Source organism: Heptranchias perlo, chromosome 37, assembly GCF_035084215.1.
Source record: "Heptranchias perlo isolate sHepPer1 chromosome 37, sHepPer1.hap1, whole genome shotgun sequence".
In the NCBI taxonomy this organism is placed as follows: Eukaryota; Metazoa; Chordata; class Chondrichthyes; order Hexanchiformes; family Hexanchidae; genus Heptranchias; species Heptranchias perlo.
In genome coordinates, this window is record NC_090361.1 from 16,350,027 (window position 1) to 16,367,230 (window position 17,204).

The 17,204-nt window shown below is 45.8% G+C and overlaps 1 protein-coding gene across 1 annotated transcript; it reads left to right on the forward strand.

Annotated features, from left to right (window-relative positions):
- The first annotated feature begins 346 nt into the window (after window positions 1-346).
- Window positions 347-15,484, forward strand: LOC137304316 (coiled-coil-helix-coiled-coil-helix domain-containing protein 5). Its single transcript, XM_067972858.1, has 4 exons — window positions 347-411; window positions 2,642-2,782; window positions 8,397-8,548; window positions 13,124-15,484. Coding segments are annotated over exons 1-4 (324 nt in total). The 5' UTR covers window positions 347-409; the 3' UTR covers window positions 13,153-15,484.
- The last annotated feature ends 1,720 nt before the right edge of the window (window positions 15,485-17,204 follow it).

Below are 17,204 nucleotides of genomic sequence, written 5' to 3' on the forward strand. Positions count from 1 at the left end.
ACTTCCGGGGCACGTGACTGCCATGGCAACCGGCATTTCCGCTGATGGAACATGCTGGAGAAGAGCCTCGTTCTATCACCCATATATTATAATTGATATTCTATATATGTCTGCTATCACCTCGTGTTTTATTTAATGATCTGGTCACTGACTGTGTTAGTAGTTTAATCAATCAAATCAACCCAATCGTCAAATTAACATAAATCAACTATCAACGAGTCAGGAGAAAGGGCACACTGATGGACAGCCAATTGATCCAATGAGCTGCTGGTGTTTGGGTTGGTAGGCGGTACATGATGTGCGTCCTGGCCAATCAGCTTCATGGGCGGAGCCTATTCCCCTCCCGCCCCTCGACCTTGCTGCTCAGGGCGGCGGGTCTTTCTGTGGAGCGGCCTGAGCGACTGGCACCATGTGAGTGAGGCCCCGGCCTTAGCAACGGGCCTGCCTGGGCATCGGTTCCTAGACTGCGTGGGGGTATTAAGAGTGGTGTGAAGGAATTCTTCCATCCAGGACTTTGGGGGGAAGGGAGGAATGAAGGGAGGAATGAGGGGAGGGGAAGGGAGGAATGAGGGGAGGGGAAGGGAGGAATGAGGGGAGGGGAAGGGAGGAATGAGGGGAGGGGAAAGTTGCACTGGGGGTATCCCGCTTAGGGACAAGGGTGGAGAATTCCTCTCCGAGGGAGGGAGTGTGCTAGTTTTGCGAGGGGGGGTACAGCCTTTTGCTGGTTGGCACCTAGGATGAAAGGACTGAGTCTGAGGGGCTGGTAACCTTGGTTTACTAATCACATGCAACAGTTTTTTGTAATAAAACAGTCCTTGAAGTTAGAGAGAGCCGTGTCTCTTCAGGTTGACCTCTGGGAGCACTCATTGGGTAAAAGCCTCCACCTTGAGCCGCCCTGCTCTCTTGAAGCGAATCCTCCCGCGGACTCGCCATGTCCCTCGGCTCCGGCGTTCCGCAGCCTAAGATCTACTGCTTCAATTGACTCTTCCCCTGGGATATCAAGATCCAGGCCTTCCGTCATAGCAGAATTGTGAAGGGCACAGCACGTATGAGAAGGAGCAGACCATTCAGCTCCTCAAGCCTGTTCTGCCATTCATTCAGATCATAGCTGATCTGTACCTCGACCATATTTACCTGCCTTGGTTCCATATCCTCTGATACCCTTACCCGACAAAAATCTATTGTACTTACACGATGACTATCCTTGCTACCCCTTCTCCGGGGAACGTTGGAGGACATCCCCAGACCTGTCCAAGCAGCACCCGCTGGTCCTCTCAACCACCTGCCTGGTGGACTCACACTTGACTGTACCTCCTCTGCTTTGGTCTGTGGGACGTGAAAAGACATCACCAGCGACGGCAGCAAGTGGTAAACCTTATCACTGAGGATCCATCCATCCACTGGGTTGCCCTCCCTGAGCGTGCCTGCAACGGCTGAGTTGTGTACAATGAACATATTGTGACCAGCCCTAGTGAGCTGCAAATTCACGCGCAGGATGTGCAGCCTGTGTTGTAGACCATCTGAACGTTGAGGGAGTGGCAGCCCCTTTCAATTCACATAGCTTTGTGGGTTTTGATGGAGGGACCTTTAGTGCAACGAACGTTCCTTCGATCGCCCCCAGCACTCTGGGGAAGCCAATAATCTCAGTGCCCTCGAACTCCCCAGCCCTAAGGAACAGGGCATCAGTCACCTGCCAAATCCAGGCCCTCACTACCTCTTGACCAAAGCTGCACAGGTCCCCTGTGGATGCCTGGAAGACTCGTTAAAGTTGAGGACCATGGTTCATTTCTACCTTTAAGGCTCTGCTTCATGTGGTGCGGGGCTTTAAGTCATCGTGGAGCAAGTCGCAAAGTCGGCCGATCGCCTCCTTTGTAAACGCAGCCATCACACAGTCAGCTCCTCACACATCTCCTGGAACGTCAGTCGAGCCCGATACACTGACTGGGCCAGGTACTTGTGTACAGGGTGCTGTCTCTGCTGGTGGTGATTCATTCTCCAGGCCTCCTGTCTCTGGTTCTCTTCCTCCTGTCCCTCCTCCATTATAATAGCAAGCAAGGGTAGAACCAACAAATAAGCGATTACTATATCTCAAATCAACTGTAAAATAACTCTGCTGTGACAGGATGAGAATGGCTACAATGCTTCCTGGAGCAGCTGATTTGCGCCGGCTTCAGGCGACTATGAGTGCCCGTGCGTCTGAAAATCTGGTCGCAATTTGAAGAGACCCATTGAGCAAATGCAATTGGAGGAAACTTGCATCTGTAACTTGGGCAGGGCCAGTATTATAGGCAGAAATACATATGGGGGGAGGGATTGATAGTCAATCGAGGAGATTTGGCGTAGGCCCAAAATTCCACGATCTTTTACACCACTCTGTGCCCCGATTGCGCATTTCTCATGTTGTAAATAAGCAAGAAAGTCTAGGCCCCAGTTTTTGAAAGTTAATGGTTACTAATTTTAAATCTTATTTATTTCAATTATTAAATTTCTTTTGAAAATAATATTTTTGTTTATACAAACACGTGAACTCCCATGACGTTTGTTATTTGAAAAGTATTAGCCTCTTCCTGCAACTGTACCTACTTTGCTCACTCTCTCTATCTTTGTATTTGTGGCTAATTTTATTTTCTTTCACTGGCAGGCAAGCAGCATTTGAGATAACCGCGCGGTACTGTTCAAAGGAAATGGAGGCGTATGGGCAGTGTGTCGCGTTGAACCCGGCCTCGTGGCAGAAGGACTGTCACCAGCTGAAAACCGTGGTTGCACAGTGCACATCATCGCAGTGAGTTTGTTGGGGAGTGGGAGCAATAAACGACAGCTGGGGATAAATGTTCAGGGGTCTCGTTAGCGAAGAGCCGAGTGTGCGGGACGCCACCAAGGGCTCAGTGGGTAGCACTCTCACCTCTGAGTCAGAAGGTCATGGTTTCAAGTCCCCGCTCCAGAGACTTGAGCACAAAATCTCTAAATCCAGTGCAGTACTGTTGGTGGTGCCATCTTTCGGATGAGACGTTAAACCAAGGCTCCATCTGCCCTCTTAGGTGGATGTAAAGGATCCCACAGTACTATTCGAAGAAGAGCAGGGGAGTTCTCCCCGGTGTCCTGGTCAATTTTTATCCCTCAACCAACATCACTAAAACAGAGTACCTGGTGATTTATCAGAATTCTGTTTGCGGGAGCTTGCTGTGTGCAAATTGCTTGCTGCGTTTCCAACATTACGTAGGTAACTACACTTCAAAAGTACTTAATTTGCTGTAAAGCACTTTGGAATGACGTGAAAGGCGCTATATATATATGTAGGTTTTTTTTCTTTAAGGGTGCAGAAAAGTAGGAGAGAAGATGAGAGAATTGAGAAGTAGTAATTGGATGACACTAAGCTTGGGTTTTGAAAGCGATTGCAACAATGAAGAAGAAGGGCTGAGTGGGAGAGGGGATGAAATGGGTCTAGGGTCCAGCTGAGGACGTCTTTGTACCATTTAGTTTCTATAAAGGATACATAGAAGTTTCAACATAGAAACAACCCATTCGGCCCAACCAGTCCATGTCGACGTTTAACCTCCATGCGAGCAAGTAGTTCTAATCACATTTACTCTACACTGCTCCTACATCCCTTCAAACCCATCTCCTTCATCCACCGGTGGGGGCTGGTGACCTTTTTGACAGCCTAACGTGGGCCCTTCCTGTGGAGCCCCACCACCGACTTTATAAGCTGCACGAGGCTCAGGATTGCCTAAAGTACAGTGACCAATAAATCCATCCTGGAAACTCTCCCGTGGAACGTCCTACCTCCCGTTGCCTTTTAGTCAGGAAAATCAAACCAGGCGGGTTTAATAGCGGGGCCCGGAGCTTTCCGGTGGGAAAGTTTGCTGCGGCAAGTTTTGAAAAGGAAATCAGGTGGGCCGGTTGGGTTTAAAATGGGCAGCCGATCTGCTACTATCTGGCAGTTCAAGGTGAATTTAATGGAGGGGCCCGGAACGTTCTAGCGAAACATCCTATCTCACATTAAGTTGGGAAGAGAAAATTGGTCGGCCAATAAATTTAAATACATCTACATTTAAATACCTGTAATCTTCCGGCGGGAAGTCTGCAGGAATCAAGGTGAGCCAGTTGCTTCATCTGACGAGCCGTCTTTGCAATCCAATCTAATCTGAATGTTGATATCGTTTCTGCCTCAACCACAAATCCTGGAAGTGAATCCCACAACCTCTCCTGCCCTCTGTTCTAAATCTCTTACATTTAATCTTGTATCTCACATTCTTGACCTCTCAACTACTGCAAACAGTTTGCTTCTACCCACCCTGTCCCATCTTTTCATAATTTTAAACGCTTATATCACTTAGTGATCTGTGTTGTTCTAATGAAAAAAGACCCAACTTTTAAAGGCTTTCTTCATATTTGTATTTCCTCATATCAGACAACAGCCTAGCGAATCTGTGCTGTACCCTTCTAAAGCCGCATTATCATTCCTATAGCGTGGAACCCAATACTGCACAAAGTACTCTAACTGAGGTCTTATTAAGGTTTTATATTGGCTGATCAATACCTCTTGGCTTTTATATTCTACACATCTTGTGATTAAAACCTAGAATTGCTTAGTTTTATTTTACAACCTTATCAACCGGAGATCCTGCCTGCAATGTTCTGTGAACCTGTACCCCAAATCCCTCTGCTCTTCCACAGCACTGAGCCTACTTCCATTTAGAGTATAATTACTGCTGTTTTTTTTTTTTTAAATTGCATCACCTCACACTTACTGACATTGAATTCCACCCTGCCACTTTTTAGCCCATTCCCCCATCTTAATATCCCTTTGCAGTTCCCTTTGGTCTTCTGAAGAATTAACTTTACCTCCTATTTTGGTATCATCTGCAAATTTTGATACCACTCCCTCTAGGCCTATATCCAAATCACTGTTATACACAGTGAACAGAAGTGGCCCCAGAACTGAACCCTGAGGGACACCACCACCCATTGCAGCCACTCTGAAAAACTGCCCTTAACTCCTACTCTCTGTTTTCTCTCTTCTAACCAATTTTGCTATTCTCCCCTAAATCCATACCCCTTTATCTTCTCTAGTACTCTCCCATGTGATATCTTGTCAAAGGCTTTCCTGAAATCCATGTACACTTCATCCACTGCATTTTCCCCCATCTACCATGTCTGTTAGCTGCTCAAAGAATTCTGAGGTTTATTAAGCACAATCGCCCTTCTTGAAATCTGCACTGGCTACTGCTGACTGTTCCCCCTTTGTCTGGATTCGGTGGGGGTGGAGCTTCCCGAGACAATCGAAGGAAATCTATTGCTGACGAACATACAGGGTCCCAGGGAGAAGTCCAAAAATAGTTCTTTAAATATTTGCAATAGGTACAACAAAAAAATCCAGGGTTTAGATTGTACTGTGCGAGCTTGAGGCAGCTTACCACTCTCCCTTTGTGCATAAAGCTTTCTAATAAACTTCAACTTTGTCAGCAGTTCCGTCTCCGTCTGGTTTTGCTCCAAAAATTCGAGTCTAACAAGCATAAACATTGGGCCGAATGAAATGTTTCTGTGCTGTAAATTCTATGATGCACAACTTTCACCCAGGTTTGCAATCTCTCTATTTTCTTGCAGTGCTGTGGAACTAGTGCTCAGTGCTGCATTTGTGACTATTTCCCTACTCTCCGTTCGCCCCCTAGGATATGTGCCGTTTGGCCCAGGGAATCTGTTAGTTTTCAGTTCCCTTAACCTGTCGAGAACCTCTGCCTCACTGATTTCAAAATCCTCTGGGATTGGGTGTTCTAGATTACGATCATGTCCACAGAATATCACAAAGCGCTTCCATCGATTTATATTTGAAGCGCAGTCACTCTTAAGATAAAAATAATTTACATGCAGCAAGGTCTCACAAATAGCAATTTAGATAAGTGACCAGTTAATTGTATTGATGTTAGTTGAGGGATAAACGTTGGTCGGGGTACTCCGAGTACTCCCTTCTCCTCTCCAAATAACGCTGTGGGATCTTTTCCATCCACCTGAAAAGACAAATGGAGCCTCGGTTTAATGTCTCATCTGAAAGACGGCACCTCCGAAAGTGCAGCACTGCTCCCCCAGTACTGCAGTGCACTTTCAAGCTAGGTTATGTGCTTAAATCCTGGATTGGAGCTTGAAAACCCACAACCTTCTTAGAAACAAGAGGGCTACCAACTGAGCCAAACAGGTTAGTGTTAATAAGTTATCCCTTCAGTGAATAGTTCTAGAAACATCCATTAAGTATTTTGATTATTTTCTTTTCGTCTACAAATCCACCACAAACCCTAACCATTCTCTTACTGTTAAAATGCTGAAAAAAATGTTTTTTTAATATAAAATCTTTCCCCGTTTTCATCTCTAGGGCCCTTTTTTTGCACCTCTAATTGTTTTTTTAAAACTTGTTTTAAATTTTTCCTGCACACCTGGAGATCTTGCTGCCCTTTTTCCCTGTAGGTTTTCCATAGATTGTTTTGCTTCATCTATTTTGAGACAGCTTGTTTGTTACATATTTTTCTTGGATGTACATCTTGCTTATTCTATCCGTTGCTTAGTGTTTCATTATTACTATTCTATATGTAAAGATTTCACACCTTAAGAGTTTGTTGTTGATTTTAATTGACAAAACCCTAGAACAATAGTCTTTGGGGGAGTTATCCACGTACAAAGAGTTGGGGAATCAACGAGACTTCAGATTCTCAGCTATTCCAATAAAGGGAAATGAGGAAGCATTTTCTCACACACACAGCAGTAGAATTCTAGAATTCCCTGCCCTAAAAGGCTAGGGGTCAGTTGGCACTTTCAACACTGAGATCGGTACATTTTTGTTGGATAAGGTTATCAAGGGATATGGAGCTATGGCAGGTAAATGGGGTTGAGGTACAGATCAATTGAATGGTAGAGCAGGCTCGAGGAGCTGAATGGCCTACTCATGTTCCTAGAGTTTACCTGCTAATTTGAGTTGATGGCACAGCACAGGTTACGCTACATGGCACGTCAAGAGGTGTTCAGGGAGAGTTTAACAGAGTTCAGTACATTTCATTAAACAACAACAACTTGCATTTATTCAGCACATTTAACATAGTAAAAATGTCCCAAGGTGCTTCACAGGAGCGTAATCAGACAAAAATTGACACTGATCCACATAGAGATATTAGGACGGGTGGTCAAAAGCTTGGTCAAAGAGGTAGGTTTTAAGGAGCATCTTAAAGGAAGGGAAGAGGTGTAGAGAGGCGGAGAGGTTTAGGGAGGGAACTTCAGAGCTTAGGGCCTAGAAAGCTGAAGGCACGGCCGCCAATGGTGGAGCGATAAAAATCGGGGATGCAGAATTGGAGGAGTGCAGTGATCTTGTAGGGCTGAAAGAGTTTAGAGAGATAGGGAGGGGCGAGGCTGTGGAAGGATATGAACAGAAGGATGAGAATTTTAAAATTGAAGCGTTGCCGGACCGAGAGACAATGTAGGTCACTGAGCAGAGGGGTGATGGGTAATGCAAGTTAGGATACGGACAGCAGAGATTTGGATGTGCTCAGGTTTACAAAGGGTAGAGGATGGGAGTCTGGCCAGGAGAGTATTGGAATATTGAGTCTGGAGATCACAAAGACATGGATGAGGGTTTCAGCAGCAGATGGGCTGAGGCAGAGGTGGAGACGGGCGATGCTACAGAGGTAGAAGTAAGCAGTCTTGGTGTCTTCGCACTGCGGGTTGATGGGGGAGCATCTGCCCTTGTTGGGGGCGACTGGGGATTAGGTTAGATGAAGAAAGTGGGTCAGGTCCACAGCAGCCATGTCAGTGAGTCTTTTATTGGGCTGCAGTGTGGATCTGTATTCCCTCCAGTCGTTGAATGATGAGCAGAAGCTGGCTGCAACCCCTAAAGGGGGTAAAAGCCAGACCACTCGTGTGCACCTCCTCACAGCAACTTCAGAACAGCACTGGTGGAGACCTGGGAGTCAGTTGCCTGTCAATCCTCGTGCTTTGTTCGTGTGCAGCACAGGGAGATCACAAGGGGGGCATGGGGGAAATATCTTGGAGGGGCAACAATGGAACAGCGTGTAGGGGTGTCATCAGTAAGAAGGATTAGAGGGACACCATGCAGAATTTTAAAACCAGGAGTTGGCCATTGAGAGGGAGAAATCATCAGAGTCGTCCATTTAGAGTAAGTCATGGGTTACTAAAAATGGCACTGATGGAAATAGCACAAGCAACTCTTACAAAGAAAACCTCGGGAAACTCCTCTTTTTGAAACTAGAGAGGGGGACTGGACTCTTTTGAACAAAAACAAGCTGGTAGATAATGTCTTACAACATCCACTGGTGTGGGATAGAACTGTGGCTTTATGTAGGATTGTAACCACCTGCTGCTGTGAAATCTTTAAACTGATCTCTGTCTTCTTACAGCCCAGTCGTTCAAAAGATCCGTGCAGAATGTGCGGAGCCCTTCCTGGCTTTTGAGCAGTGTTTGAAGCAGAATCAGTCTTCTGTCATGAACTGTACAGAACACGTCAACGAGTTCCTGGCCTGTGCGGAGAAAGTCAAAGTGCCAAATTTAGGTAAAGCATTCTGCAATTGAGGGATTTAGAATTCTATCAAAGTTTAATGTCATCCCATCATATCCATTCCATATTTTGTTCTTTGATGGTGAACTGCAGTGTTTACTATTTACATTAGTGGGCCAGTCAGCCATGGCTCTGTGGGTAGCACTCTCGCCTCTGAATCAGAAGGTTGTAGGTTTAAGCCCCACTCGAGATTTGAGCAAATTATCTAGGCTGATACTAGTGCAGTGCTGATGGAGTGCTGCATTGTTGGAGGTGCCATCTTTCGAAGAAGGCACTATTTCGAAGAAGAGCAGGGGAGTTCTCCATGGTGTCCAGGCCAATATTTATCCCTCAACCAGCATCACTAAAACAGGTTATCTGGTTATTTTCTCCATGCTGTTTGTGGAACCCTGCTGTGCACAAATGGGCTGCCACGTTTCCTAAATCACAACAGTGACTTCACTTCAAAATGTACTACATTGGCTGTGAAGCGCTTTGGGACATCCTGGAGTCGTGATAGAAGTCTTTTTTTCTATTGGCGACCCGGCTCCTATGGCACCTGTGTCTTGCTGCTCTGTGGTACAGGGCACTGGTGCTGTTTCACATCCAGTACTCTGTAAACTTGCAGGGATTGTGGCACAATAACCAATGAGGACCATTGGTGCATGTTAAATATGTGGATTGTCCCAGCCGCCCCCAACACGGTCGATGCTGAGGGAGAAAAGTAGTCTCCACCACTGTTTAAAACGTGCAGTTGCTTATATCGGCTCAATAGCAATCACCATTATCCATTTGTATTAACGTCAATTTCAAAGTTGCTGGTTATAGTGTCTTAAATGCTCTGTTTATTTTGGGTACCGAATGTTAAAATAAAATTACCATCCCCACATTGTCTCAGTAATACTGATTAAGAAGTTGTATCAGCGAAGAAATCACTCACCTATTCACTTTTGCAACAAAAAACAGAGACTGGTTTTAGGTGCTTAAATCTGGCAATTTTGTAAAGGTGCCAATCTCCCCTGTGGCCTGGTTATATCCCGGGATACAGACACACCGTACAGACTGGGCGGAATTTATCAAGGACCCGGGGCCACAGGCTGATATTTACATGGATCGAGATCTGAGGAATTGGAACAGTGAGTTTCATTGTCAGTGACAGGAAAATCTGTTGTTCACTTCCTGATGTTTTTTCAGTGTTTCCTGTACTATCCGAGAGAAATTGTACCAGATCAGGGGTTCCATTCAGTTTGTTTCTCACTTCTGTCTGTTTTCTCGATTGTACGCTGTGATAACTAATCTTGCAATATAGTAACATTAGATGAACCTATAATACTGGCCACCGAGTATGGCGGGCAAATTGCATTTGCACGAACACGCCTGCTTTATGTGGTGTGGACTGTAAATTAAAACAGCCTCAACAATTATACTGCATACTCTTCCATTTCCTGTACGTATCTTTTTATACTTCTTGAAGGTGTTGACTTCTCAACGAGATACATTTCCTTGGGTGCTGGGTGCCTTTCAGTACTTTGCCCAAATAGCCATTATTCATGCGTGAGCCCAGACAGAGTATTTGACTGCAGGAAGCATCACAGCTGAGCCTCATCCAGTGTTCACACGTAGCCATTTCCATCAGGGGTTAATAGATGTCAATCAGGAGTGGGGACCCGAAGGATTATTTTTAAAATCACCTGTCCATAGCCCAAATACTGAAGCCGATTCTAGTGCAGTTACTGCCATCCCATCTGAGGTCAGCTAACTCAGCAGGGACAATGATCGGACCTGGGCCCTTCTTGACTCAACTACTCACCGGATAAAGCCACTAGGGAGTGCCTGTGTACATCTGTTATGCTTTCACGAATTGTTTTTTTTTATTCGTTCATGGGATGTGGGCGTCGCTGGCAAGGCCAGCATTTATTGCCCATCCCTAATTGCCATTGAGAAGGTGGTGGTGAGCCGCCTTCTTGAACAGTTGCAGACCATGTGGTGAAGGTTCTCCCACAGTGCTGTTAGGAAGGGAGTTCCAGGATTTTGACCCAGCGACAATGAAGGAACGGCGATATATTTCCAGGTCGGGATGGTGTGTGACTTGAAGGGGAACGTGCAGGTGGTGTTGTTCCCATGTGCCTGCTGCCCGTGTCCTTCTAGATGGTAGAGGGCGTGGGTTTGGGAGGTGCTGTCGAAGAAGCCTTGGCGAGTTGCTGCAGTGCATCCTGTGGATGGTACACACTGCAGCCACGGTGTGCCGGTGGTGAAGGGAGTGAATGTCCTGGATGGTGTCGAGCTTGTTGAGTGTTGTTGGAGCTGCACTCATCCAGGCAGGTGGAGAGTATTCCATCACACTCCTGACTTGTGCCTTGTAGATGGTGGAAAGGCTTTGGGGAGTCAGGAGGTGAGTCTCTCGCTGCAGAATACCCAGCCTCTGACCTGCTCTTGTAGCCACAGTATTTATATGGCTGGTCCAGTTTAGTTTCTGGTCAATGGTGACCCCCAGGATGTTGATGGTGGGGGATTCGGCGATGGTAATGCCGTTGAATGTTAAGGGGAGGTGGTTAGACTCTCTTGTTGGAGATGGTCATTGCCTGGCACTTGTCTGGCGCAAATGTTACTTGCCACTTATCAGCCCAAGCCTGGATGTTGTCCAGGTCTTGCTGCATGCGGGCACGGATTGCTTCATTATCTGAGGGTTTGCGAATGGAACTGAACACTGCAGTCATCAGCGAACATCCCCATTTCTGACCTTATGATGAGGGAAGGTCATTGATGAAGCAGCTGAAGATGGTTGGGCCTAGGACACTGCCCTGAGGAACTCCTGCAGCAATGTCCTGGGGCTGAGATGATTGGCCTTCAACAACCACTACCATTTTCCTTTGTGCTAGGTATGACTCCAACCACTGGAGAGTTTTCCTCCTGATTCCCATTGACTTCAATTTTACTTGGGCTCCTTGGTGCCACACTCGGTCAAATGCTGCCTTGATGTCAAGGGCAGTTACTCTCACCTCACCTCTGGAATTCATCTCTTTTGTCCATGTTTGGACCAAGGCTGTAATGAGGTCTGGAGCTGAGTGGTTCTGGCGGAACCCAAACTGAGCATCGGTGAACATGTTGTGGCATTGTCTGAACTCTTAAGATCACTGGGATGAAATCACTCCTAGCTTCCATTATCTTAAGTGTAATTAGCAACTTGCTCAATGCACAGAACCACCATGATAATTGACAAGCATCCTCCCTCTGCTGAGCTCCTCCTCCTCACCACTGATGGGACAAAGAGCAGGAAAGATCCCACCCTTCACAGGTTGTGCGTTTGTTCTAGTGCTTTATGTAAACTATGTTATATCACAGGCAAAATCAGAGCTTGTAAATAATGGATAACTGTGATAAGTTGTAATATACACAGTTCTTTACATGAAGTTACTGTTGTGACACCAAACACAGAGTTAACCAGTTAGTTATTGCAGCCAGTGCTTCTTTGATGCAGTAGCATAGACTAGTTTAATCGCAGAAAGTAGCAAGTGGTATAATGTGGGTATGTGCCAGTGACCATCTACACAATGAGTGACCCCACCATCTACACAATGAGTGACCCATTCAAGTTGTGCTAGTGTGAAGCAGAAGCCAGAGGCTGCCCTGCAGGGAGGGAGATACACTCCTGGGAGCTGGTTGCCTGCTTGCCAAGTCAGCCATGGTGGCATGAGAGGCCCTGGAAAGAGAAGGGAGAAAATACCTCATAGACTTGGAGGCTCACCTGACTTAAACAAAAAAAAAGTTTGTTCATTGATTAAAACGGAATACTTGTAGAAGAAGACTTGAATTAAATAGCACTTTTAAGCGTCAGAAATATCTCAAACGATTTCACATGCAATGGATTGCCTTTGGAGTGCAGTCACAGTTGTTATGTCATTGAATTCAGCAGCCATGTTACACCAAGCAAGATTCTACAAGTTGCAATGAGATGAATGACCAGTTAATCTCTTTTTGGTGACGTTGATTGAGGGCTGAATGAGGCCGGGGCAAAGCAGTGGATTAGAGACTGGCCTTTCATCTCTAGGACCTGGTTTCAAATGCACCCAGGACTGGCTAGATAAAGCCTCCTCTATCTGCTGGCTGAAATGGTCCTACATGAATTAGGTTTGGACAGTCTCACTTCAGTTCCTGGCAGATGTAGACTGATAGCACAAAACCACCCCTATTTTAGAACTTAGTTGGCTGTCTCACTTCGAGATGTGCATCACCAGGACCTGAGTTTGATGGTGACACTGGGTGCATTCCTCACACAATACCCCTCACCTTGGAGAGCACAACAGTCACACAAAAAAAGTCTAAAATAGCTCATAAAATATGTTAATTAAAATATAGTTCCATGGGATTTCATGATGCCAACAAATTCTGTTGATAAACTGACTTCATGTACATACCAGATAGTATGCAATTTCTCAATTGGTGATAGCACAAGATTTAAGAATTCCATATAATAAAACTAGTCAGCTGGATTTAACATAGTCGGCAAAGAAATTAATATAATGCGTTCTGCGTAAGATTTGCTGATCTTGCACTCGCTAATCGGCCTCTGCCATCTGTTTCTGCTCGTAGGTGAGGCTGTGCAGCAAAGTATCACATAGGGGGCTGTCCTCATCAAGAACCTTCCCAAGTGCCTGAGATGGGAGATGTGTGACCTGGAGTGGCCCCAAGACCAGCTGTCAACATTGGAAACCAAATGGCTGCAAACTACAGATTTGAAATGACTGCATTGGCATGGTGAACAGTTTGTTAAGATCAAACCTGTTCATAAAGGGAGGAGCTGTATAAGCATAAACTTCTTAGAGGAATGGTATTGCCATGGAATTCCTAAATGTTATATGGGAGATATCTGTACACTTTCTGGAGTTTTGGATCTAGCGTCTTATTCTCCAGAACTAATTGGAGTTGGACATTTTACATAGAATCCTCTCCGCGGTTCTCCGTGACTGGGGATTGATATCTGTGGGCAGCTCTCAGAACTTGTGATGTCACCAAAGAGGACCGAGCTGTGATTGGAAAGTATTGGGTGATTCTGCTTGAAAGGAGATGACTGAGAGGGGACATCGTGGAGGTACATAATGCAGTGACCAGCGTAGGAAAAAGTAATCTGACACACCACTTTGAGCTTAACCACGGTGGTAGGAAAAGAGGGTGCAGGTTCAAATTACTGAAAGGCAAATTTAGGAATGATGGCAGGAAGCTCTTTACGCAAAGAGTGACCATAGGAATTGCTAGACGAAGAAAGACTAAGGTCCATCTAGTTCGCCTTCTACCATCATGGTAGACGCAAGATACAACAATAATGGAATTGTTGACTAATCAGAACAATCAATCTCTATCAATTAGTCTACAACAGACGAGGTGAGGAAAACCCGTGGTAGAGAGCTTTGGGAACCATAGGTCCAAAGTCACCTGTTCCTCCCGAGCAATACCCGGAATGGACCCTGGGTAGGAGAGTGGAGGCAAAAACCCTCGGATCACTTAAGAGACAATTGGCAACTGGTGGGGGGAGGGAGAGGGGTGGTGGCGGGAGGATAGGACTGTCAGGTATTCTGGATGAGCAGCGACGGGCTGAATGGTCTTCCTCATCCATATCAATGTGATTTACACAAAACTCCCAGCTGCTACATGAAAACCAGAACAAACACCGACTGAACCAAACCAGTAAGTGTACGGATATCTTTGTTATCCATTTCAACTGGCATCTGAAATGTGTATATTAACCCCTTTTTACAATCTCCCAGGAGGAGGCACATCATCTTTATCTAGTTCCTGTTCAGCAATCATTGTCAAAGGAATGGTGAATGAAATTGATGCCATTGAATGACTCCTTTTTGGTGATTTTGGATGGGGAGTGAGGACTGGGTGATCCAGCACTGGCCGTTCACCTCTGGGATCAAGCCTCAATCCACTCCAGAATGGTGGGACGAGAATCTCTTCTTTCTACTGTTCAGTGTTAATAATCCAGTTAAGTGGCATTACTGTAATTTTTCCAGTTTTCTTATCTGGAATATTCAAAGGGTGCTTGGCTCCGATGAGAAACATGAGCTCTCGCCCAACACTCACCCACCAAAATAAACAAGCTTCTTTTGACTATCTGAAGCTGAGGATCTAAGCCGTCGCTCCCGTTGCCGCACTTCGTACTTTGCACTCTTCCAGCAGTGTTATGGTGGCAGTAATATCGGCACATTCCCTGCCTTTCATATAAATACAGGGAATGCTTGGGCGTTTGGCGTGTTCGTCGACGAATAGTTTTCCATTCCTTCAAAAAACTGGTGTACTTTTGTGTTTTCAGACTGGTGCTGGGTTTCTTCATTAAATCATTTCAACAAGTCTTTGTAAATCAAAGTGACAGAAGGTGCTCTGCTATATTCATAGAATTTCCAGCACTGAAACAGGCCATTCGGCCTAACTGGTCTGTGCCATTGTTTATGCTTCACACGAGCCTCCCTCCACCCACTTCATTTATTCCTATCAGCATATCCTTCTATTCCTTCTTCCCTCATGTACTTATCTAGCTGCCCCTTAAATGCATCCATGCTAGCCCCCATTACCACTGCATATAGCTTCAGTTTTCTCTGGACTTTTTTTGAAACCCAGAGATATTATTTCCAGGATTTCTTTAAGCGGCATGCATTGCTCCAGATTAGCAGGAAACTGGTTCGATGGCCAGTGCTTTCTGGAAGAGACTGCAAGTAAGGGGGGAGGGGGGGGTGGTAGGGGGAGAAATGATAGGAGGATGTGAAATCAGTTAGGAATTCTTCACCAAGTCACTCTTGCTGGTCTCCCGGCATCTTGTTGAGATCTTCGCCTGTGCTCTAGGAGCAGGACACCTGGTCTACTCTTTAAGCTACAGTTTGGGAGGGATCTGTAAGGGGAGAGAACTGTTTCACGGTATTAGAAGTCGAGATTGGGGAACAGGAAGGAAGAGAAGGCGGGGGTGGGGGAATGGAGGGGAGTGGGGGGCTAGTTCCATCCCTCCAGGGAAGCTGGTGTAATTGAGAGGGCCCGTTGCAGTGGCCCGCTCACCCTCACCTACTGGCTAGCTGTAGCGGGTATCGGAAGCTGAGATTTGGAAGCCAGTCTCTAGGCTGGCCTCTCAGCCTAGCAACACCTAGTCAACCCAGATCTTTGCCAATACCAGCTACTAGAGAATGGATTGAGGACGTTTGGTTGATTTGCCTTCCAATCTCCCCTCTTGCTGTGAAACCCCTCACTGCCACTCTCCTCCACCAACCCAACCCAGACTTCTATCTCACTCTGGGGGAAACTGCAAGCAAGACCCTAAGTACCGAGTACTGTTAGACCAGTAGGAGTGGGTTGCTCACTATCCATTAGGGAGGAGAGGAGAGGGGAGGGGGGTGGGTCTAAATACTTTCTAGCAGCAAAATGTAGAGCCAAGTAATTCAATTTTACTCATTTCTGATGGGTTATTTCAGGGCTTGAAGGAAATGTCCCAGTTCTCAAAAATAAATGTAACCACTTAATGTTCTTAGCCTTTTATCTGGGAGGTCTGAACAATGTGCTACTGGTTCTTAACTATTTTCATGAAGGTTTATCAGATCTGAGTGATTCAGCGAGTGTTTAAACATAGCGGAATGTCACTTACTGAAGTACCACTTACTTGGGTTGACTAGGTGTTGCTAGGCTGAGAGGACAGACTGGAGACTGGCTTCCAAATCTCAGCTTCTGATACTCTACAGCGGGCCCTCTCGATCATTCCCGCTTCCCTGGAATGAAGGAACTAGCCCTGCACCTCCCACAGCGGTACAGCTGAACTGGTAACCCACCAGCTGGGCTCTGAGGCACCTTGTGACCGAACGGCAGAAATCTATTTTTTGCTTGACCCTTCGAGCCCTCAAATAAATCGTCAAAAATCTGTTCTGACGAAGAGTCCATGCATTGTCATAACTTGCCTTTCCTCTTTACAAATGCAGACTGACTTGTGTATTTCCAGAATTTTCTGTTTTCATCAAAAATATTTAAGATCCAATTGGATAAGATTAAGGTAAATTACTTATCTCTGCTTTTCTGATCAAAAATATTTAATTTTTTCATTTTAGACCTTCCCCTCCCTCCCTCCCTGTCCCCCCAGCTCCCCTCCTTGAGGTCCATGCCTAACAAACTGTTCTAATACTGCTTTGTAATTGGCCATGATGAGCTATGTAAGGGGCGTAATCTCTCTCTGATTGTGAGGAAGTATGTCTGCTCCTTCCCCTTCCCTTGACTCGGCCAAAATCAATAAGTCATTATGTCGGAGGTTGTAAATCTAAGCTCTATTGCCACAGTAGCAGAATTTGTGATTTGCTAAGGTCGTCCATAAAATGAGTCTGGTGATCTCAATATAATTTCTATTGGGCATGGGCCCATTGTACTCTCTGCCCTCTAATTTGTACTGAATTGGAGTATTTGATGGGATAGTGTAGAGAGCTTTACTCTGTATCTAACCCGAGCTGTACCTGCCCTGGGAGTATTTGATGAGACAGTGTAGAGTGAGCTTTACTCTGTATCTAACCCATGCTATATCTGCCCTGGGAGTGTTTGATGGGACAGTGTAGAGGGAGCTTTACTCTGTATCTGAACTGGGAGTGCTTGATGCTTGCACTCTGGATGCCTAGAATGGAAAGGGATCCAGTCCCCAGCACTAATATCC